At 41.1% G+C, this 24,335-nt stretch overlaps 1 protein-coding gene across 3 annotated transcripts in view; it reads left to right on the top strand.

The window, feature by feature from the left end:
- The window catches only part of Astn2 (astrotactin 2), a 1,010,996-nt gene that overhangs the window by 609,594 nt on the left and 377,067 nt on the right, over positions 1-24,335 (top strand). For all 3 annotated transcript variants that reach the window (XM_055611729.1, XM_055611728.1, XM_055611727.1), the window contains one exon: positions 2,587-2,753. In XM_055611729.1, the coding sequence (XP_055467704.1) occupies positions 2,587-2,753 (167 nt within the window). The remainder of the gene's footprint in view (positions 1-2,586; positions 2,754-24,335) is intronic.

Below are 24,335 nucleotides of genomic sequence, written 5' to 3'. Positions count from 1 at the left end.
ATGAAGATAGAGAGACAATGTGCTAATTATTTTATAGTTTATCTATACATATCTTTTCATTTGTTGAGTGCTTATTGAGTCATATCCAAAGCCAGCCACAGAAAACCTGGTGGGTTTTCTTACAGATTACAGAAATGTCACCAAGTGAGGTCTTATTATTTTCATATTCAAGTGAGTCCCATGATGCACAGAGAGATGACAAACATTTCTTCTATGGCCAAAATGGAGTATGTGGACAGAGTCCACAATTGAGACTAGGGAGACCTGAGGCCTTAGCTGAGAGTCTGTCCAGGGTGTGTGGCCATTATCTGAATCTCAGCTGTAAAGCAAGGTGGTTAGAATATCTGAAGGCCTGCCTTGCTCCAACTCTCTAATATCTGTTACTTAGCAAATGACTGGGTGTTGAAGCAACTTATCCAATATGTTCCTCAGCTTTTCATTATAATGACAAATATCCCTGAGAAACAACTTAAAAGAGGAAAGATGTGATGTGGTCATAGTATCAGTATCAGATGGTACAGTCTATGATCAGCTGGCACCATTGCTTCTGGGATGTGTTCTTGAGGAACAGTATGGTAGAAAGGCATAGTGGGGGGAAAAAGCTGCTCACCTTATAGCAGCCAGGAAGTGTAGAGTGAAAGAAAGAAGCAGGACCAAGATACAACCTTCGAAGGCATGCCGCGATAACTTTCTCCCTTCCTTCCTTCCTTCCTTCCTTCCTTCCTTCCTTCCTTCCTTCCTTCCTTCCTTTCTTTCTTTCTTTCTTTCTTTCTTTCTTTCTTTCATATCCTCACAGACACACAGGGCTTTACTACTAATCTTTTATGTAACTCAATCCAATTAAATTAACAATCAAGATTAACCACCACACAAAATTGAGTTAAGAGCTAGAGTTGGCCAACCTAGGAAGTTGTGCTTTTTCCGACACTAACTTCTTTAACCTCATCACTGCCCTCATCTGTAAATGGAGAAATGACAGGACCCAGGACCCAGGATGGCAGCTTTCTCTAAGTAACCACATGATCAGCACCCTCTGACGGATGGTTGATGTTCAGAAACAGGCAGCCCTCTCCTGAGCTTGGGTTAATATGTACAACACTTCACTAGTGCAGAATTGATTTTTATTTTTAAGCACAAACTGTAGCAGTTTTATAACCTTTCTGCAGCTTGACAAAGGCCATTTATAACCTAATTTATCCATCACCCTTGCTGGTACCAGTCTCAAATGTATCAAGGAACTCTCCTGTGCATTTATGATTACAGTGCATTTATAATTACAAATCATACTTAGGCAAAATTTAATTTCCAAGAGCTCTGACCTCCTTTTTATTAAGGTGATTTTTGGAAATTAATGTGTGTGTATATGTGTGTTGTTGTTACTCCTATAATTGTAGGAAGATGAGGAGGAGACTGTAGAGCTGGCAGAGTGGAGAAAAAGAGGCATTTTAATCAGTGATGTCTATTGATGGATGAAGAGGGCTAAGCTCTGGGTGTTATCTTAGTGGAAATGACAGCAAGGTGACTGAAATTAAAACCTGGTACCTTGTTCAAAAGGCAGGGGTGCGGGGATTGCCTCTCCATCAGCAGACCTGGAGATAACTTAGCCCACCCAGTGATGGGAATTGATAGGCAGGTGAACTTCAACACAGTATCTCTCATTCTCAGAGACTCACAGTGACAGATGCATAGAAAATTATGTCACAGCTGAGGTCCTGGAAAGGGCAATCTCTGAGGTTTGTTAAGAGACTTACGGTTCCATGCAAGGATATGTACCTGGCCAACAGGATTTGCAATCAGTTTGCAATATCAGCATAAGAACGAGTCAAGCATCTGTAGACTCATTTATTTGCTGATGCTGAGACGTGCTGATTAGAAATATGGTTTCAGTGGCCACAGAGGGGACAATGTAGAGAAGCCAGATGGTCATGAGGTCCCCCGCATTACTGTGAGCCTACAAGTTGCTTATTTAGGGCTCCAAGGATGAAGGTAAAAAAGATATCAAGTCCACATAAAAAGGTAATACACATTTTTGAGTACCAGAATGTAACAGATTCTAAAATGAGCTATGCATTCATGCTTGCGCTTCACACTGAAGCTTCACAGCTAGTCAACAGTTACATTACATCCATTTTATAGACAACAAAAACGAGGCTGTGAGAGGGTAGTAACTTGCCCAAGGTCTCACAGTGAGAAGATTTTAAAATGTATTAAGTTTTTAAAAATATCCCTAGCAGCTTTTCTAGGTAACCGTTACAGCGGAGGACCTGGTCAGGCAATAGTTATAAAAACAAAACAAACAAACAAAAGATGACCTGTTGGTATTTAATGACCTTTACGACGTTTGTGTGAAAGTTTGTGTCCTAAGCATTTATGACATCATGTCCCTTCAGGTTCACAACTCAATGACAAAGATGACCACAGGAGCCCCACTCACTACAAGGTCTATCGAGGTTGTAGAAGTAGAGTGTTATCCAAGCCCACGCAGTTCTTAGTGGGTCAGCAAGGCTCTGGTCCCCATCTGTGGGAGAGAGGTGGAACCGGCCGCCTCCTGCATCATAACCACCCTGTTGTCCTCTCTCCAAACAGTGTCCCGAGGAACTGAGGCCCATGAAGGACGGCTCCGGCTGCTATGACCACTCCAAGGGCATTGACTGCTCTGATGGCTTTAACGGAGGGTGTGAGCAGCTGTGCCTCCAGCAGACACTGCCTCTGCCCTACGACACCACCTCCAGCACCATCTTCATGTTTTGCGGGTGAGTCTCCGTGTCCAAGGTCCAGGCAGTCCCGCATAGCGGCACTGAATCTGCGGGCAAATGGCCAAAAAGTACTACTTGACCAGGCTAGGTTTGATCTATAGGGACAAGCCTTTTCCTTCTTTTGATTCATACCCTGTTGAGTCTGCAAAAGAAGAACTGGAAAGAAAACAAAAATCAACAATTTAGGAGTAGATACAGTCATGTCTCAGCCTCTTCCTAAGGTCTAGTTGTCCCATTCTGGTCCTTGTCATTGCCCTTTCTCCATCTCTCCTTGCAGCCCCGTCAGTGTATGTAGAGACAGATTCAGGGATGTTGAAGGTTTATGTAGAAGCACACACATTGGTTCTGCCAGGTTGGTTTAGAGTTTGGCCTCTCTGGGACAGGACTGTCCATTTGGGTCAGAACACCTTACTGGAAAGTGTGCCATGTGAAGCAAATCATACAGGAAGCGTTTACAGACAGCTTCTGGCTTCTGAAGAACTCAAGCCCAGGTACTTTTGAAACTATTTTTCTTTTTTCTTTTCTTTTTTTTTCTTTCTTTTTCTTTTTAATTGGGTGTGAGGAGGCTGGGGACTGAACTCAGGGCCATTCACATGCCAGGCAAGTATTCTAGCACTGAAGTCCATCCAGAGCTGGACAAAATGAGTTTAGAAAACAGTGAAAAATGAAGAGAACACTTTCAAATCAACTTCTCCATGGTCTCTTCCCTGACCCCCCCACCCTCCGGCTCCAGCTTACCACCCTGTGAAAGAAGTTTGTTCCCATCAGGACAGATGACATTTCTTCTAGGTGACTGTAGGGGTGATATTTGTGCTGCCTCAGTGCATAGAGTGGTGTCTGGTCCTCAGTAACTTCTCAAGAAAACAGCAACATTCTAATTTTTCTTCCCTAATTTAATCCCTGTCTGATTTGCTCATCTTTGGCTTGTCCCGACATTCTCATTACCAAGCAAAGGAGAGTAAGAGACTTAGCAACCTTTACAGTCCTGCGCATCGCAAAAGAGGTGGGAGCAAGCAGCTTGCCCGAAAACTAATTTAACTTTGCTGGTTCTTGCACACGGAGTTAAGTGCTCATTTCAGGGTCTCCGTTCCCTGCCCCTTTCAAACTTGGGGCTGCTGGTGCCTTCAAGCAGGTGTTGAAGTCGCTCGCTGGAGGCCTTAGGTATGTATCAATAAAATACATAAGAAATAAATTAGCGTATGCAGACCTGAATTTATGGCAGTCTCTCCTCAGCTTAAGTGGCTGCAGGGCAGTGTTGAGTAAATTATGCATGGATTCAGCTCTGCAGGCTTGCATACGGAATCAGCTGTGTTCTCGTCGTTGTTATTTTCCTCTGTATGCGCTCGGGGGAGGGTGTTCTGCAGAAAATAACAGCGGTCACAGCAGCAGCCATGGGAGTAATGGATTTTGACGTCGGAAATCATCAACGCCTTCGACCCAGTGTGCACTGCGGGGCACCTTGGATTCAAAAGGAAGATTCTAGTCCCAGGACTCCTCTCACTGTCCTTTAGGCGGTAGGCAAGCCTCCCAAGACTCCTGACCTCCCTCATCTGTAAAATGTTGATACTACCTGTCTCAGTATAAAGACAGTTGTGGAGAGTACGAAGTACTGTTTTATTGTCCTGTTAGGCGCCACATTCAAAGCCATAGCACTGGTAATGTAGCTCACGGCCTCCTTCCTGGGTGACCTTGGGCACGCTACTTAACCCCGCTTAGCTCTGTGCCTCATTCCCTCCTCTGTAACCTAGGTGTAATACTCACCGCGTGTGGGGTTGCTGTAGAGAACTATTGACTACACCACACTGAAGTGAGTACTGAGAGTTCTTTCAAGGTGCGTACTGCATGGAGCCAAGTAACCACACTGAGTGACCTGGCGGCAGTTGCTGCCCCTTCCCTGAGGACATGGTGCCCCCATGTTGCTTTTCTGTGAGACTGGACTCACTCACCTATTGTACAATGAAATTTTTGTGAAAGTGTTGAACAAGATTGGATTAGAGCATGGGTGAGCTCTTAGAGCCCCTTCACTGTTGGTAAACAGGACAGAAAAGGAAATCAAAGGCAGGTTTCCTAAAAACCAACTGTAGTTTCCACATGCTTTGGAAATTATCGGTTAAAGATGCAAATGAGAAGGTACCCTCACTTGTCAGAAGCACTGTACACAAGGAAGGCTGTTAGCAGGTGCTTGTGAGAGTTTGCTATGAGAGAAGGAAGATGCTACTGAATTAAGCAGGGTAAACAAACAAACCCTCCCTTGCTTAACTCACATAAAGCTCTGTGACCTTTTTCGGTTAAATGGGAGCAGGCTGGATAAACCTGTTTGCTGCCAGGTTAGTAACAGCAGCTAATGATTCATTAAGCACCTCTTACAGTGTCACAACTGCTTTAAGGGACTGCTCTGTGAACCCTCATGACAACACTGCAAGGAAGGGACAGTTATGATTTTTATTTTACTGATTAGAAAACCACGCACAGTGTGCTTAATCCTGGTGGCTTGCCCAAGGTCACACAGCTGGTAATTGGGGGCCATAGGAATTCCAACCTAGGCAGTATGGCTTCCGTCCCAGGCAAGACAGATCGACTATTAGTTGCCAGCTTCTGAATATATCTAGTCATGTGATCATGGTGAAGTGATTCAATCTCCTTGAGCCTCTGCCCTTTAATGTAGAATCAGAAGTCACTGTACCCAGCTGTGGGGATCAAGTGAAATCATGCACACAGAGAGACTGGCATGTGGAGTGAAGCATTCAGTAAGCTGTGTAATTATTAGTTTAATAGATAGAAAATTGTGGCATTTAGGTATTCAGTTACCAAATTTTATATTGTGCTTCTACTCTGTTATCCAGAACCTTGAACAGAGCCTAGCACATAGTGGGTGCTCAGCTAATAATTATTTTTACGAGTCTTCACTTAATGTAAGTCAATCTAAGGCATTGCTTTTCTGCTAATATTTCACACACACACACACACACACACACACACACACACACCTCTCTTCTTACATGAAACTTATGGAGTTTTGACAACACTGTTCTTCACAACCACTCTTTCCTTTGCCCTGTACCAAATTCATCCCTTTTGCCCCTGGTCCTTTAAAGACGACCTGGACATCTCTGTGTCACCTTCTAGTCTTAAGGAAAAGCATCATCTTTCTTTTTCACTGTTTTTAAATTTATTTATATTTTTATAAATTAGTTAATTCACTTTGTATCCTGCTGTAGCCCCTCCCTGATCCCCTACCAATCCCACCCTCCCTCTCTCATCTTTCTCTCTTCTTCTCCCATGCCCCTCCCCAAGTCCACTGATAGGGGAGGTCTTTTTCTCCTTCTGTCTGACCCTAGCCTATCAGGTCTCATAGGACTGGCTGCATTGTCTTCCTCTGTGGCCTGGTAAAGCTGCTCCCCACTCAGGGGGAGGTGATCAAAGAGCCAGCCACTGAGTTCATGTCACAGACAGCTCCTGTTCTCCTTACTAGAGAACACACTTGGAGACTAGGCTGCCATGGGCTACATCTGAGCAGGGGTTCTAGGTTATCTCCATGCATGGTCCTTGGTTGGAGTATCAGTCTCAGAAAAGACCCCTGGGCACAGAATTTTTTGATCTGTTGCTCTTCTTGTGGAGCTCTTGTCCTCTCCAGGTCTTCCTATCTCCCCCTTCTTTCATAAGATTCCCTGAGCTCTGCCCAAAGTTTGGCTATGAGTCTCAGCATCTCCTTCGATACCTTGCTGGACAAAGTCTTTCAATGGTCCTCTGTGGTGAGCTCCTGTCCTATTGCCTGTTTTCTCCCTCTTCCAATGTCCATCCCCTTTGCCTTTATTCATGAGGATTGGTCATCTTATCCAGGGTCCTCCTCCTTGCTTAGCTTCTTTAGGTGTACAGATATTAGTATTTTTTCCCAAATTATATGTCTAATATCCACTTATAAGTGAATACATACCATGTGTGTCTTTCTGTTTCTCAGATAACTCACTCAAGATGATGTTTTCTAATTCCCACCATTTGTTGGCAAATTTCATGATTTCCTTGTTTTTAATTGCTGAGTAGTATTTCATTGTGTAAATGTATGACAATTTATGTATCCATTCATCTGTTGAGGGACATCTGGGTTGTTTCCAGATTCTGGCTATAACAAATAAAGGTGCTACAAACAAGGTTGAGCTAATGTCCTTGCTGTATACTTGAGTATGTTTTGGATATATGCCTAGATGTGGTATAGCTGGATCTTGAGGAAGCGCTATTTCTAATTGAGAAAGGGCCAGATTGATTTCCAAAGTGGTTGTTTACATTCCTACCAGGAATAGAGAAGGGTTTCCCCTTCTCCATATCCTCTCCAGCATGTGTTCTCACTTGAGTTTTTGATCTCGGCCATTCTGATGGGTGTAAGGTGAAATCTCAGGGTTGTTTTGATTTGTATTTCCCTGATGACTATGAATGTTGATCATTTCTTTAAGTGTTTCTCTGCCATTCAATATTATTGAGAATATCTGTTGAGTATTGAATATATACTAGTATTATTGAATATATACTAGAATATAATAGTATTGAATATCCATTCAATATCTATTGAGAATTCTCTGTTATACTCTGTACACCAATTTTTAATTGGGTCACTTGATTTTTTGCTGTTTACCTTCTTGTGTTCTTTATGTATTCTGGATATTAGCCCTCTATCAGATATAGGCTTGGTGAAGATCCTTTCCCAGTCTGTAGGCTGTCATTTTGTTCTGATAAAACTGTCCTTTGCTTTACAAAACTTTTCATTTTCATGAGGTCCCAGGTATTTATTGTTGCTCTTAGTGATGAAAAGCATCACCTTCTTCAACAAGTTCTCCTGAACATCATGGGTGTGGTGAAGGAGAAGTACAGTTACCTCAGTGATGGATAATAATGCCAACGCTTACAAATAAAGTCTGCTTAGATGATGGATTGGTATTTATCAAGTGGGATAGGGAACATACAGAAAGGATTTCTGTCTCTGTCACTGTCATGTTATGTGTCTAAGATAGTATATACATATATATTTATAACTATTTGGATTCTCATATGGAATGAAGCATTAAATAAGCTGTATAGTTAATAATCTAATTTTTTTTCTTTTCTACCCATCCTCTAATAAGAGAAAGGATTATTTAAATTTGCCTGTAATTCATTTTTTTAGGGCTTAGGGGAGGGTTGATGCAGGGTTTCATGGAGCCCAAGCTACCTTTGGATTAAGTGTGTAGCCAGAGCCAACCTTAAACTCCTACCCTCTCACCTCCACCTCCCAAGCATTGGGATTACAGGCACACACCACCATACCTACCACTTATAGCTGAGCTAATTTTACTCATGGTATCTGGACATAGCTTATGACTGAATCTCTGGTTAACTACCCAGATTGCTAGCCCTGTTGCCAGACCTATACATCCCACTGCATATTTTCATTCTGTGTGAACACTGAGTTATTGATTTACCTGTTTTACTTCTACCTGCCATACCATGTGGGGTGCCCTTTAAGAACAGAAGCTACTTCTTAGCCACCTGGTGTCTGTCTTAGTCACTGCTCTATAGCTGTGAAGAGACAACATAACCAAGCCAACTCTTATAAAAAAAGGCATTTCATTAGGGGCTTCATTACAGATTCAGAGGACTAGTCCATTATCATCATGGCAGGAAGCATGATGGCAGACAGATGTGGTGCTGGAGAAGTAGCTGAAAGCTACATCCTCATCTATAACTGGGGTGTGGGGAGGAAGGGAAAGAGTGGGAGAGGGAGAGACAGACAGACATGCACGCAGGCAGGCAGGCAGGTAGGCAGACTGGGTCTGGCATAGGCGTTTTGTAACCTCCGGTCCTAACTCTAGTGGCACACTTTTTCCCACAAGGCCACAACTACTCCTACAAGAGCACACACACTCCAGCAAAGTCACACCTCCTAATGCTTCTTAAGTAGTGCCACTCGCTAATGACGAAGCATTCAAATATGTGAGCCTATGGGTATTATTCTCATTCAAACTTCCAGGGTGTCTGTGCTGTCATTTTCTACTGCTTGACCCAAGGGCCTCTTTAAAACTTTAGTAGCTGAGTGAAAGAACTTGCTAGACTTGTGTTTGTTGTATTCTTTTTGTGTTTGGCATTTTGTGAGATGCTAACAATGCAGTGAAGCATTAATCACAAATTCTTGTCCACAAAGGACAAGCAGATACTGGGAGCAGGCTTCTGAGTCTCCCTTTGTCCTCATGGATGGGAACAGAGGCCAGGCAACCTGTTTGCCTAACAGAAGCTTTGAGGTAGGTTGTGAAGTCACTGGACTTTAAACTGAAGTATTTAGAAAGATTCTTATAAGTGGGGAGGCATTGCCTTCTGTGAAGACCCCAGCAAGTTGCCTAGCAACTGAGTTTATCTGCTGTGTTAATGTGGGAGAGTTTAGCAATGTCTACCACACACATTTCCAGGAGAACTTAATTTCATCCACATAAATCGGATGCAGTTTTATAAGCTGCTAATATAAATATAGAGCTAAGCAGGAGTATGTATAAAGGAATGATGGGGGAAAAGAAAACAGTTTTGGGAGTCTGAAATAAGAAAGTCACTCAACTTAGAATAAATTTAGCTTTGTGATTCTTGGCAATGAAAGTAAACAGTTTTAAAAGACACATGAAAACAATACAGTAGATTATGTAGTTGTCTTTGCTTGAGAAAAAGAATGTTGTTTTTGTTTTTTTAATCTGTTTTTTTTTGGGGGGTGCAGTTTTTAACCTTATTAACTAAGGCATTTCCATCCTTCTTCCCATGTGGTGAGAATTTCATTAACAGTTTTGGAATTTCCATGTTTCTGAGGGTGGTTAGAAAGAAAATCAAGGCTCACAGCCACCTGAACTATTCCTGGGAGAAAAGGCTAAGAGTGTGAACTATCCCAAGTATTTCTACGCTCCAATCTGAATGAAGACGTATTTACTGGATGGCAAAATAGCTCAGCAGTTCTTAACTTGTTGCTCTTCCCAGGGCGCCAGATTCAGTCCTCACCAACTACACGGCATCTCACAGCCATTGACAGTTCCAGTTCGGAGGAATTTGATGTCTTCTGATCTCCATGCACATCAGTCACCTATAAAATAAGTAGATCTTAGAAGTTATTTTAAAACAAAGTGTGTTTACACACATTAGCTCAGAAACAAGCTATCCTCAAGTCACCCTGCTTGTCCTGTGGGTTAAATGTTTTGTTTATATGATTTGGGGAAGAAGCAGAGATAAATGCATGTGAGTACTATCTGTAGCTAATGGAAAATGCCTTCTTTTCATTACCCTCACTAAAGTTTACTCTGGATTTACACAATACTGAATGAGGGAGTGGAGGAACTGGATTTTCTTTTGAGCATTAGTAAACCCTGAATATCCACTCAAGCACGTGTTTTGTGGCACTTTCTGCCGATGGGCTAAAACTAGAGCAGTCTCCCTTTGCCCCTGATTCCACCTCTCCTGGTATTAGACACCTTTCTCAGTGATTTGACAAAATACCAGGCAAGAAGCAACCTCAGAGAGGTAGGGCTTATTTTGGTTCTATGTTTAAAGGGACACGGTCCAACCTTGATGAGAAGTCTAGCTCTGGTCACATTGATTCCATAGCCAGGAAGCAGATAATGAACCGGAGTTGGAGCCAGGCTATAAAATCTCAAGGCTGGCCCAGATGCCTGTTTCATCCAGTGAGACTCTACCTGCTGATGGTTCTGGAGAATTCCCAAACAGCTAGCTGGAGATCAAGTGTTCAAATACATAAGCCCATAGGGAACATTTCACATGCAACTCAGGACACTGAGTTAACACTGTACTAGAGGAAAATTTTAGTGCTGCAGATGGAATCTAGGATCATAGCAAATTGGACAGCTGAGCTATATCTGAATACCTGTATGCCATATTCTTATCAAACATTAAAACATCTTTCGGGTGTATGCCCAGGAGTGGTACAGCTGGGTCTTGAGGTGGCTATTGCCAGTTTTTGAGAAAGCACCAAACTGATTTCCAAAGTGGTTGTACAACTTTACACTCCCACCAGCAATGGAGGAGGTTTCCCCTTTCTCCACATCCTCTCCAGCATGTGTTGTCACTTGAGGTTTTTACCTTAACCATTCTGACAGGTATAAGATGGAATCTCAGAGTTGTTTTGATTTGCATCTCCCTGATGACTAAGGATATTAAGCATTTCTCCTCTGTTGAGATTCCTTTGTTGTGAATTCTGTTTAGCTTTGTATCCCATTTTTAAATTGGATTATTTGTTTTGTTGGTGTTTAATTTCTCGAGTTCTTTATATATTCTGGATATTAGCCCTTTGTTCACTGTAAGATTGGTGCAGATCTTTTCCCAGTCTGTAAACTGCCTCTTTTTCCTCTCTCTCTCTCTTAACAGTGTCCTTTGCTCTACAGAAGCTTCTCAGTTTCATGAGGTCCTATTTATTGATTGCTGATCTTAGAGCCTGTGCTGTTGGTGCTCTGTTCAGGAAGTTGTCTCCTGTGCCAATGAGTTCAAGGCTCTTATCCAGTTACTCCTTTCTCCTCTAGCAGAGTTAGTGTATCTAGTTTTACGTTGTGGTCTTTGATCTACTTGTACTTGAGTTTTATGCAGGCTGATAAATATGGTTTGATTTGCAGTTTTCTACATGTATGCATCCAGTTAGACCAGCACAATTTGTTGAAGATGCTGTCTTTTTTCCATTGTATGGTTTTGAGTCCTTTGTCAAAGATCAGGTGTACATAGGTGTGTGTGGGTTTATTTCTGGGTCTTTGATTCGATACCATTGATAAACCAGCCTATTCCTTTACTAGCATCAGGCAGTTTTTATTACTGTTGCTCTGTAGTATAGCTAGAGGTCAGGTTTGGAGAAACCTCCAGAAGTTCTATTTTTTTATAGGATTGTTTTAGCTATTTTGGGTTTTTGTTTTCCATATGAAGTTTAGGCTTGTTCTTTAAAGGTCTGTGAAAAATGTGTTATTATGAGGGGATTGCATTGAACCTGTAGATTGCCTTTAGTGAGGTGGCCATTTTTACAGAGTTAATTCTAATGATTGATGAGAATAGGAGAACTTGGCATCTTCTGGTACCTTCTTCAATTTCTTTCTTCTGAAACTTGATATTCTTGTCTTATAGGTTTTTTACTTTCTTGGTTAGATTTACCCCTAGATAATTTATATTAATTCTGGCTATTTTTTTTTTGTTTTGAAATCAATGTATTTTTTTATTGCATTGCATTTTTTTCTATCTACATGTTGTCAAGTTTGAATATTGATACACAGAATTTGTAAGGTAAAAATAACTGATGTGCTACAAATTTTATTTGTTACAAAGTAAGACATCATAATTACAAGCTTTAAATTTTAGCTGTATACAGTGTTGCTATTATTTCTTTTTCATGTATGTGCTCATGATTAGATCAGGTTTCTTTGGTAAGTTTGAACATTCTTTGTACACTGTCTTATACACATCTGCCCACCCCTAAGCCTTCCTTACTGTGCTGTTGCATGAATGAAAAGCATTTTTTATTTATCTACACTGTGACTTAAGCCCAGCTTGCCTTCTTTTTATCTTTAATTTTTTATTATTTTTTGTTTTTTAATTAATTTTTAATGTTTTTATTAATTACACTTTATTCACGTTGTATCCTTCCTGTAGCTCCCTCCATCCTCCTCTCCCAAACCCTCCCTTCTTCTTCTCCACACATGCCCCTCCCCAAGTCCACTGATAGAGGAGGTCTTCTTTTCCTTTCTTCTGATCCTAGTCTATTAGGTCTCATCAGGAGTGGCTGCATTGTCTTCCTCTGTGGCCTGGTAAGGTTGCTCCCTGCTCAGGCAGAGGTGATCAAAGAGCAGGCCAATCAGATCATGTCATATAATATAGGATAAGCCTACTAAAATCTGTACACCTAAACTAATCAAGGAGTACTCTGGCTAAAATGCTCAATCCGCATCCAGAAAGGCTCTGCCCTGCAGACTCTCAGATGCTGAGACTTATGGCCAACCTTTGGGCAGAGTGCAGAGAATCTTATGAAATAAATGGAAAATAGTAAGATTAGGAGAAGACAGGAACTCCACAAGGAGAGCAACAAAACCAAAAAATCTGAGCACAAGGGTCTTTCCTGAGACTGATACTCCAAACAAGTACCATGCACGGAGATAACCTTCCTTTCCAATTTGTATCCCTTTGATCTCCTTTAGTTGTCCTGGGTTTTGTTGATTGTAGTTTTTTTTTTAATTTTTTCTTCACAATTTATTCATTATATATCACGATTGAAGCCCCCTCCCTCAACTCTCTCCAATCCCACCCTCACTCTCTCTTCTCCCCATCCCCTTCCCCTAGTCCACTAAAAGGGGGAGTTCTCCACTATTGCTATCTGCCCATAGCTTAAGTCTAATCTGTACTCTCTGGATCCTCTTCCTCATTGGTCTGGCAAGGCTGCATCATTAGGAGGAAGTGAACAAGGAGTATCCTAGGGAGGATGCTTAAATCTCATTCAGAATGGCAAGCAGGATAGACACCAGAAGCAGTGGAAGAGAGGAAACCGGATGGGAGCCTACCATAGAGGGTTCTGTGAAATGATTGACCCAACAGGGGATCGAAGCAGATGCTGAGACTTAGGACCAATCTTTAGGCAGAGTGCAGGGAATCTTATGGAGGAAGAAAGGGTGGATGGTCCTTAGCCTTTGCAGTTTGTTTGTGGAGACTGCACCAGAGAGTGGATCTCCCCGTCTCTGGAGTCTGGAGTACTCTTCAGAATGATGACAGAGGTCCAACATGAATGACTGTTGGCATTTTGGGATGCAGCTAAACTGTGGTAGGTGTTTCAGAAGGAAGGGTGTGGGTACAGATATCTTGAAGGCCAGGGGTGCAGTCACCTTGAAGGGCAGGGACTTGGGAGCAGGTGCCTTGAAGGACAAGGGCACAGGTGCCTGTAGGGAATGGGGTGTGGTCTTGAGTGCTGGAAGGGCAGGGCACGGATCTCTCAGGTCGCAGCTGCAGGGCGGCATTCTACCTCAGGTAGCTGCCTCAGGAGATCTGGTGCCTCTGAAGGCAGCTAAGCTGGGGGTTACAGGCCTGCAACATACTGTGCTATCGGGACTCAGGCTCGTCTGGGCTCAGCAGTCTTGGGTCCGGGGTTATATATGGTTTTATTGTCCACCTGGTCTCCACACGGGGACCAATAAAACCTGGAGGTTCAGATGCTGTCCTAGGAATCCAGACACTGCACTTGAGGTGGGGGATCGGGAGGGATCTGATGTTTGGCTACCGGAGCAGTGGGTCCCTGGAATTGGGGCCTGCACTATCTCAAGTATGCAGAAAGGGCAGGGGTTTCACAGTTCATGACTCCTGGGCCCTGGAGATAGCCACATAGGGCCTGAATCTGATTGTCCCGGACACCCTAGTGTCCCCTCCAGTCCAGGAAGCACCGAAGTCGGGGTTTTGGATTGAAACACCTGTTCACTCACCACTTTCAGTCTCTAATCTTCTGCCCCTTAGATGTGGCACGCACTGGTCACTGCTACCTTGAAACCTAGCCTTAATATTCTTTATTTTCAGTCTTTCTGCAAGGATTCAATTACTCTTCTATACCAGACAAATAGTATTTAGTTTATGTATTTCAATAAATAATGTTATTGATCACCAAAGAATGATGGAATAACAATCCAGAAAACACAAAAATAAAATCTGTGGGCTTTGAAAATTATATTTTTATTTTTTTTAATTTATTTATGTATTTTTATAAATTGCAATTTATTCACTTTGTATCCCTGCCAAAGCCCCCTCCCTTAGCCCCTCCCAATTCCACCCTCCCTCCCTTATCTCCTCCCATGTCCCTCCCCAAGACCATTGGTAGGGGAGGTCCTCCTCCCCTTCCTTCTGACCCTTGGCTATCAGGTCTCATCAGGACTGGCTGCATAGTCTTCCTCGGTGGACTGCTAAGGCTGCTCCCCATCAGGGGGAGGTGATCAAAGAGCCAGCCACTGGGTTCACGTCAGAGAAAGCACCTATTCCCATTACTAAGTAGGGAACTCACTTGGAGACTTTGTGCAGGGTTTCTAGCTTGTCTCCATCTATTGTCCTTGATTGGAGTATTGGTCTCAGAAAAGACCCCTGGACCCAGATTTTTTGGATCTGGTAGCTCCTGTCCTCTCCAGGTCTTCCTCTCTCCCCTTCTTTCATAAGATCCCCTGAGCTCTGCCCAAGTTTGGCTATGAGTCTCAGCATCTCCTTTGAAGCCTTGCTGGAAAGAGTCTTTCAGAAGCCCTCTGTGGTAGGCTCCTGTCCTGTTGCCTATTTTCTCCCACTCTGAATGTTCATCCCGTTTGCCTTTGTGAGTGAGGATTGATCATCTTACCCAGGGTCCTTCTCCTGGCTTAGCTTCTTTATGTGTACAGATTTTAGTATGTTTATCCTACGTTATAATATAAATCCACTTATAAGTGAGTATGTACCATGTGTGTCTTTCTGCTTCTGGGATAACTCACTCAGGATGATCTTTTCGAGTTCCCACTATTTCTCTACAAATTTCATGATTTCCTTGTTTTTAATTGCTGAGTAGTATTCCATTGCATAAAAATAACACATTTTTTGTATCCATTCCTCAGTTGAGGGACATCTGGGTTGTTTCCAGCTTCTGGCTATTACAAATAAAGCTACTACAAACATGACTGAGGAAATATCCTTGTTGTATACTTGAGCATCTTTTGGATATATGCCTAGGTGTGCTATAGCTGAGGTAACACTCTTCCTAATTGTCTCAGAAAGTGCTATATTGATTTCCAAAGTGTTTGTACAAGTTTACATTCCCACCAGCAGTGGAGGAGGGTTCCCCTTTCTCCATATCCTCTCCAGCATGTGTTGTCACTTGAGTTTTTGATCTGGGCCATTCTGATGGTTGTAAGGTGAAATTTCAGGGTCATTTTTATTTGCATTTCCCTGATGACTAAGGACACTAAACATTTCTTTAAGTGCTTCTCTGCCATTCGATATTCCTCTATTGAGAATTCTCTGTTTAGTTCTGTACCCCATTTTTTAATTGTGTTACTTGATTTTTTTGCTCTTTAATTGATTGAGTTCTTTATATATTCTGGATATCAGCTCTCTGTCAGATATAGGCTTGGTGAAGATCCTTTCCCAATCTGTAGGTTGTCATTTTGTTCTGATGACTATGTCCTTAGCTTTACAGAAGCTTTTCAGTTTCATGAGGTCCCATTTATTGATTGTTGCTCTTAGAGCCTGTGCTGTTGGTATTCTGTTCAGGAAGTTGTCTCCTGTGCCAATGAGTTCAAGGCTCTTCCCCACTTTTTCTTCTAACCAATTTAGTGTATCTGGTTTTATGTTGAGGTCTTTGATCCACTTCAACTTTTGTTTTATGCATGGTGATAAATATGGATCTATTTGCATCTTTCTACATGTAGACATCCAGTAAGACCAGCACCATTTGATGACCAATCTGTCTGTTTTCCATTGCATGGTTTTGGCTTCTTTGTCAAAAATCAAGTATTAGTAGGTGTGTGGGTTTATTTTTGGATTTTTATTCAATTCCATTGATCCACCATTCTGTTTCTATGCCAGAACCTTTCAGTTTTTATGACTATTGCTTTGTAGTACAGCTTGAGATCAGAGATGGAGATACCTCCAGACAATCTGGTGTTGTACAAGATTGTTTTAGCAATTCTGGGTTGTTGTTTTATTGTTTGTTTGTTTGTTTGTTTGTTTGTTTTTTATTATGAAATTAGGAATTGTTCTTTCAAGCTCAGTAAAGAATTGTTTTGGTATTTTGATGGGAATTGCATTCAGTCTGTAGATTGCTTTTGGCAAGATGTCCATTTTCACTATGTTAATCCTACTGATCCATGAGCACGGGAGATCTTTCCATCTTCTGATATCTTCTTCAATTTCTTTCTTCAGAGACTTGAAGTTTTCTTCAAACAGGTCTTTCACATGCTTAGTTAGAGTCACACCAAGGTACTTTATCTTATTAGTGGCTATTGTGAAGGGTGTTGTTCCCTAATTTCTTTCTCAGCACTTTTATCTTTTGTATTCAGGAAGGCTACTGCTTTTTTTGAGTTAATTTTCTATCCAGCCACATAGCTGAAGGTGTTTATCAGCTGAAGGAGTTCTCTGGTTGAATTTTCGGGGTTCCTCATGTATACTATCATATCATCTACAAAAAGTGATACTTATTATTATTATTTATTACAATTTATTTACTTTGTAGACCAGCTGTGGCTCTCTCCCTCGTCTTCCCCCAATCCACCCTCGCTCCCTCTTCTCTCCTATGCCCCTTCCTAGTCCACTGATAAAGGAGGTCCTCCTCTCCTTCTATCTGACCCTAGGCTATCAGGTCTCATCAGGACTGGCTGCATTGTCTCCCTCTGTGGAAAAATTTATTTTTTTTCTATTGGCTCTTGGCTTGTTTGTTTGTTTGTTTGAAAAGATAAAGATGATTAGAGAGGGCAGTTTATGCTGACATGGAAACGATGCTGGATTTGGAGTGAGATGACTAGAACCAGTGTCCTAGTTTTTCCGAGTAGCCATTTGGCCTTCTTCAAAGAAGTCAGCCATCCAAGCCTAAGACTTCTAATGGCAATGCAAGAATCCAAAATCCTCACTCAGAAAGGTAAACAGGACAGACATCAGAAGAGGGAAAAAACAGGGAACAGGACAGGAGCCTACTTCAGAGGGCCTCTGAAAGACTAAACCCAGCAAAGTATCAAGCAGATGCTGATAATCACAGCCAAACTTTGGGCAGAGTGCAGGGAATCTTTGAAGAAAGGGGGAGATAGAAAGACCAGGAGGAGACAGGAGCTTCACAAGGAGAGCAACAGAACCAAAAAAATTAAGTTCTTTTCTGAGACTGACACTCCAAACAAGGACCATACAGGGAGACACCTAGAACCCTAGCACAGATGTAGCTCATGGCAGCTCAGTGTCCAAGTGGGTTCCCTAGTAATGGGAACAGGGGCTGTCTCTGACATGAATTCAGTGCCTGACTCTTTGATCACCTCCCCTTGAGTGGGGAGCAGCCTTACCAGGCCACAGAGAAAGACAATGCAGCCAGTCCTGATGAGACCTGATAGGCTAGGGTCAGATGGAGGTGGAGGAGAACCTCCCCTATCAGTGGGCTTGGGGGGGGGGAGCATGGGAGGAGATGAGGGAGAGAGGATGGGATTGGGAGGGGAGGAGGGACAGGGCTACAGTTGGGATACAAAGTAAATAAAATGTAACCAATAAAAAAATAAATTAAAAAATAATCCAAATATCTATTTCTCTATATTACTATGAAGGTTAAATAAATAAACATGCTGTTGACCAGACATGAAGAAAGTTTTATGGGACTCTTTACAAATTTCCACCCAGCTCTTTATTCCTTCCAATGTGACAAGCATGTGAAATGTAGCACAGTCCTTGCTTTAAACATTTAAATGTCCACTCTGTGTCTGTACCTACTTTATATTTTGCATTTGGCATATGTATAAATACATACTTTCATGCAGATCTTGGCTGTTTTCCTGTGACCCTATACTTGCTCAAATTTTTGTAGGAAAGCCCTCCTAGATAACAGAATGTTCTAAAGAAGCCATATAATTATGTGGCATCATACAAAAATAAAAATTAAAAAGAAAGCAACAGCTAAACAGAACCTCACATAAATCTTCCCAGATAGTAGGTTGCCTTGGTGGTGGTGGTGAGGGGGGCATTGTTCACATTTCAAAACTCAAAGGATAATTTGCTTTTGTGAATCTTTTTTTGCCCTGTGTCTATAAGGGTCTTACAGAGTTTACCCCAGGCTGTTTTATTCTCTCTCTCTCTCTCCTTCCTTTCTTGCTGAGCCGTAATCCTTTCTATCTCCCAAGCAAAAATTTAAAAAAATCCCTACAATCTACAGTTTTGATGTTAAAACTGTGCACATAGACTCACATCCACATACAATCACACAGAGCTTGTATGACAGCCTGGGTCCACCTCCTAACACCATTGTTGAGTAGCTCCTTCTTGTCTCTATTACTTGCTTTTCTCATTTGACAAGAACAGAGCAATACCTCTCCAAGATGGGGCCCCTGCTATTGGCTTTGTGGTATCACCACAAACTCACTGACTAAAAACCGTACAAGCTTATTACCCTACAGCTCTTACTGTCAGAATTTTGGAAACTAGGCACAGGCAAATCTGGCTCTATTCTGGAGAATTAGAGTAGCCTTCCTCCTGCATTTCCTAGCTGCTGGGGGTGCTGATACATTCCTTGTTTCCCTTGTTTTAAAAGATAAGGGCTTATTTCGCCATGTGGCTCTTTTGGACTCATGGTCTTAGAGGTTTCAGTCTTTGGATAAATGGCCCTGTTGTTTAGGCCATGTCACTAACTGCACAGTACATGATTGGCCGATGAGTGAGACAGAAAAGGAAGAATGCTTACTTCATAAGAGCAGGAAAACAAAAGAAAGAAACAAAGGCTAGGGCCTCAATATTTCACCCAAAGACATTCCTCTCCAGAAGCCTACCTTTCTTCCCACTAGTCCCTGCCTCTCAGGAGTTCCATAAACCCCTGGCTGGTTAATCACAGGCTGAACACATGAGCCTTTGGAGTATTGTGTCCAAGCATAGCAACAGGTTTGACGACCAGTATATAAGCATTTTCTGAGCCATTATTCTACCTATTATAGCTTTTACATAGTAAATCCGGTATAAAATATTTGTGCATCTAGTTACCCTGGTATAAACAGTGGCCAAAAATAAGAGACCCTGTCTCAAGCATAATGGAAGGGGGTAGATCAACACCTGAGATCATCCTCTCTCTCTCTCTCTCTCTCTCTCTCTCTCTCTCTCTCTCTCTCTCACTCTCTCACTCTCTCTCACATACACACCTGTACATATATGCACACTCACACAGAGAGAGAGAAAGAGAGAAGAGAGAGAGAATCCTGTCAGTAGTGAATACAGGATTAAGCTTTGTATACACACATATATGAGGTTATAAGTGCAGGTATTTTGCTTATATATCATGCATATTAGTTACCCTTATAAATTGTGCATATCATTCATTCATAATGAATAGCACATAAGTTCTTAATTTTATATTTTGGCAAAAAGAAAAACAAAGAATGAATTGTAACTTTGGGAAACTTGGATCTAGAAAGAAGGTAGAGCCTAGGACTTATACTCCCAGAAAAGTAGAGCTGGACTAGTGTGGGCAAATGACAATACTCATGGAAGTATAATGGGTGGCACACTTTCTTCTGCTATATAAGAAGTGTGTTTTATATCGTCTCCAAGTTATCGTTAATTCTCACATCATCCTTTTGAGGAGGGCCATAATTATGCTCACTTAATAAATTATGACACTGAATCTGGAACAGCTAATAGACTTGATCAAGGTCATATGGATGGTGATAGCACAGCCTCTATTTGAAATCAGGAGTAATTAGCTCCAAACTCTGAACTTGATACCTTGTGTCTCCCTTAAGTGAGCTAGTATAAAATTTCAATAAATTTTCCAAAGTATATTATACATGCCACCTTCTTAGACTGGGATCCTAGACCATTATGAATTAACAATAAAAAGGGAATGGATCTATTTTGAAATTTAAGAAAAACAACAAAACAAAGCCTTCCTGTCTCCTATAATGTAGATATGTCTCAAGTGAGGACCTGAGTTTAGATTTCCAGAACCCACATAATCTCTGATACAGTATTGCCTGTCTGTAATCTTACTGCCCTTACAGTTAGGCAAGAGAGAACTCCAGAATCTCAAGGACTAGCTCGCCGGGTATGCACAATGGCCAACAATAAGAGAGCCTGCCTCAAGCATGATGGAAGGTACAATTCAACACCTGAGTGTAGCCACTCTCACAGAGAGAGAGAGAGAGAGAGAGAGAGAGAGAGACAGAGAGAGACAGAGAGAGACAGAGAGAGAGACAGAGAGGAAGACACAAAGACTGAGTAGGAAGGAGAAAAAGAAAGTTCTAAGTACCACCTGGGTATGAAAAAGACATCAAGCTGAAATTATGACATCCTTAGAAGTAAAAAAGGCCATGCATCAGACTGGCAACATGAAGGCAAAGCTGCAGTCAGGAGCTCCATGGAATTTACTAAGAAGCTAGAAAGACTGAAAATAAACAAATGAAGCATCTGACTCAGGATTCAGAAAGAAAAAGAAAACATATTGTTAAACAAAATAAAGAGAGCAGCAGGAAGGAACTGATCCAAATAAAGGCAGTGGTAAATGAAATAAACTCAAGTGACAATACACGCTGGAGAGGATGTGGAGAAAAGGGAACCCTCCTCCATTGTTGGTGGGAATGTAAATTTGTAAAAACCACTGTGGAAATCAATCTTTCACTTTCTCAAACAATTAGGAAAGTGCTTCCTCAAGATCCAGAAATACCACTCCTAGGCATATATCCAAAATATGCTCAAGTACACAACAAGAACATTTGCTTAACCATGTTCATAGCAGCATTATTCATAGCAGCATTATTCGCAATAGCCAGAACCTGGAAACAACCCAGATGTCCCTCAGTGGAGGAATGGATACAAAAATTGTGGTACATTTAAACAATGGAATACTACTCAGCAATTAAAAACAAGAAAATTATAAAATTTGCAGGCAAATATGGGAACTAGAAAATATCATCCTGAGTGAGTTATCCCAGAAGCAGAAAAACACACACGGTATATACTTACTCATAAGTGGATACTAGAAATATAATATAGGATAAAAATACTAAAATCTGTATACTTAAAGAAGCTAAGCAAGGAGGACCCTGGGTAAGATGATCAATCCTCACTCAGAAAGATAAATGGGATGGACATTGGAGGAAGGAGAAAACAGGAAACAGGAGTAGATTAAATAAAGCAGGGAAAAGACACATCAATAAAATGCAGAAAGCTTGTTCAAGAAAGAGACAGGGAGGGATCTCAGATAAATACATGAGAAGTAAACAAACAGTGAACAAGGACATAACTGTGGACACAGAAAAGATAAATATATTTAATGAGAATACTATGTGCAGCGCTATAGAAACACACATGAAATCTTGATAAAATGTATCATAGTCTTACAAAACATAAATTCCGAGTTGAAATCATGAATATGTAGGAAATGTAAACTGGAAGAAAATGTATAAACAAGAGAACTAAATATATATAACTGCAAGAAACAAGGAGGAGAATTGTTCAGCTTTTGCTATCATCCTGACACTCAAATACGAGGCCACATCACTAGGAAATTATGGTAGACATTTCGAAACTAATTAGTTTGATTGGACGAAAATTATCAGCATCTTTTCTCAAACCACAGATAACTAGTGAGGAAGCATAAGAGAAGATGTAAGTGAGAAGTGATCACAGTCCTTGCTCTGGTTGGTCTGTCAACGGCACAAAAACTGGGAAGAGGGCACCACAGTTGAGAAAGTGCCTCCATTGACTGGCCTTGTGACCAAGGGGCATTTTCTGGGTTGATGGTTGATGTGGAAGGGCTTACCTCCCTGTGGATGGCACTGTCTCTGGGGAGGGCTTCTGTGGACTGTAAGAAAACACACTGAGCAAGCCATGGGGAGCAGGGCAGTAAGCAGCGCCCCTCCATGGCACTTGCTCCAGTTCCTGCCTCTCTGTTCCTGCCTTGAGTTTATGCTTTGACTTCCCTTGGTAATGGAGTAGGATTGAGGTGTAAACTTAAATAAACTCTTTATTCTCAAAGTTCTTTTAGCCATAGTGTTTTATTATTATAATAGAAGACCCAATTAGAACATTTCTGAAATGGAGGAGATTATGATAATAAAAGCTTTATATTTTGAAATATAAACATAGTGCATTTCTTCTGTACAGTGGCACTATAAGTCACAGGCTACATTACACATAAGCAAAAGGGATACCGAAAGGGTAGCCAGTTTTTTTAAGGTCACACAGTTTCTGAGTGGCAGAATCCAGAATGAAACACCATTGACCTAGATATACAAGATGTATAGCTATAATCTTGAAAGTATAATGTCTCCCATAAATTCTATCAGTATTCCAATAACAAAAATTATTATAAAAACAATCTGAAAATTCAGTGAAAATTTTAGAAAATATTTGATGAATGGACATAGATACTTGGAAGATTCTAAACTATGAAGTTGCGGCAATCCTCAGGATGAGATAAGCTTTGCTGCTAAAACAAATTAACCATCCACCAAATGAGAAGCATGCATAAACCTATCTTTTATTTGACAGCACTTATCCATCTTACAGTATTTGTCAGTAACATATGGTCTCCAAAAATCAGATCACATGGAAGAGGTTATTGTCGGTGACTCTCTGTTCCATGCAGACACCCGTCTGTAGGATGCATGGTTTCTCCAGTCAATTACTGTACATGCTGTTGTCTCTTGGAAACTAGTTCTGTGGAGCATGAGAAAACCAACTGAGCAAGGCAGTAAGCAGCACCGCTCCATGGCACTTGCTTCACGTCCTGCCTCTCAGTTCCTGCCTTGAGTTTATGCCTTGACTTCCCGCACTGATGGAGTATGATATGAGGTGTAAGCTTTTTATGTGCTCTGTAACTTACGTGTGTGTGTGTGAGTATATATATATGCTATAGTGCATGTCCAGGAATAGAACAGAGTGTAATGGCTGCAAGATATGATCTCTGACACAGTATAAGCAATCCCCAGCAATACTCTACTTCCAGGGGCTGGAGAGATGGCTCAGTGGTTAAGATCTGCTCCTGCAGAGGACAGGCATTTGATTCCAAGCACCCATGTTGGATGGCTCATAACCACCTATTTTAGATATAGATATTAGATAAATATTATATATTTATATAATGTGTATTACAGAAATATTATAAATGTTATATATAATACATAAATGTTATATATCTATATAATAGATATTTGATAAAAATAAACTCAACTGTGCATGCTGACTATACATTTATACTTAGTATATGATAAAATGATAATTCAAGTTGTTTTGTGAATAGATGGATCCTTTTGGTGATTGTCTAACCTTTTTAAAAGTCATTGAATTCAAAGAACCAATCCTCTGTGGGTAAACTTGAAACCAACACATCATATAGATGGTTGGAATTCTCAAAAAATAGAAAGAAGGTGAAATAATTATTCCTACCACACACAAAATATATTCCATGCACATGAGATAGCTAAAGATGGAGAAATGTTAAAAATACTAGACTAATATACAAAAAGGCAATTGTATTATCCTGTGGCTTTCTAAACATTGCATAAAACTCAGTTCACAGAGGTTCTATGACATCTAAATAAAGACTAAAATACAAGCCCAGAGTAGAAAAATGTTTGAAAACGTATGTACAGTAGAGTCACCATCCAGAAAATACACACAGCACGTACAAATCAATGAGAAAGAGACAAAAATTATAAAAGCAAAATGGTCAAAGCACAAAAATCATTCACAGAGAGAGAAATAGAAAGGGCTGTAGCATCAAGGAAATGCAAATCTGAGGAGGAATGAGTTATTTTTCCCATCTCAGACTGACAATCATGAACATAGACGATATAGAAAAATAAAGTTCCTCATTTATCAATGATGGGATTGTAAAGTGGTAGAGCTTCTACAGATGGCCATTTAGTA

The sequence above is a fragment of the Psammomys obesus genome, unplaced genomic scaffold (genome assembly GCF_907164565.1).
Source record: "Psammomys obesus unplaced genomic scaffold, mPsaObe1.curated_primary_1811, whole genome shotgun sequence".
Classification (NCBI taxonomy): Eukaryota; Metazoa; Chordata; class Mammalia; order Rodentia; family Muridae; genus Psammomys; species Psammomys obesus.
This window is presented reverse-complemented; position numbering and strand designations above follow the sequence as displayed.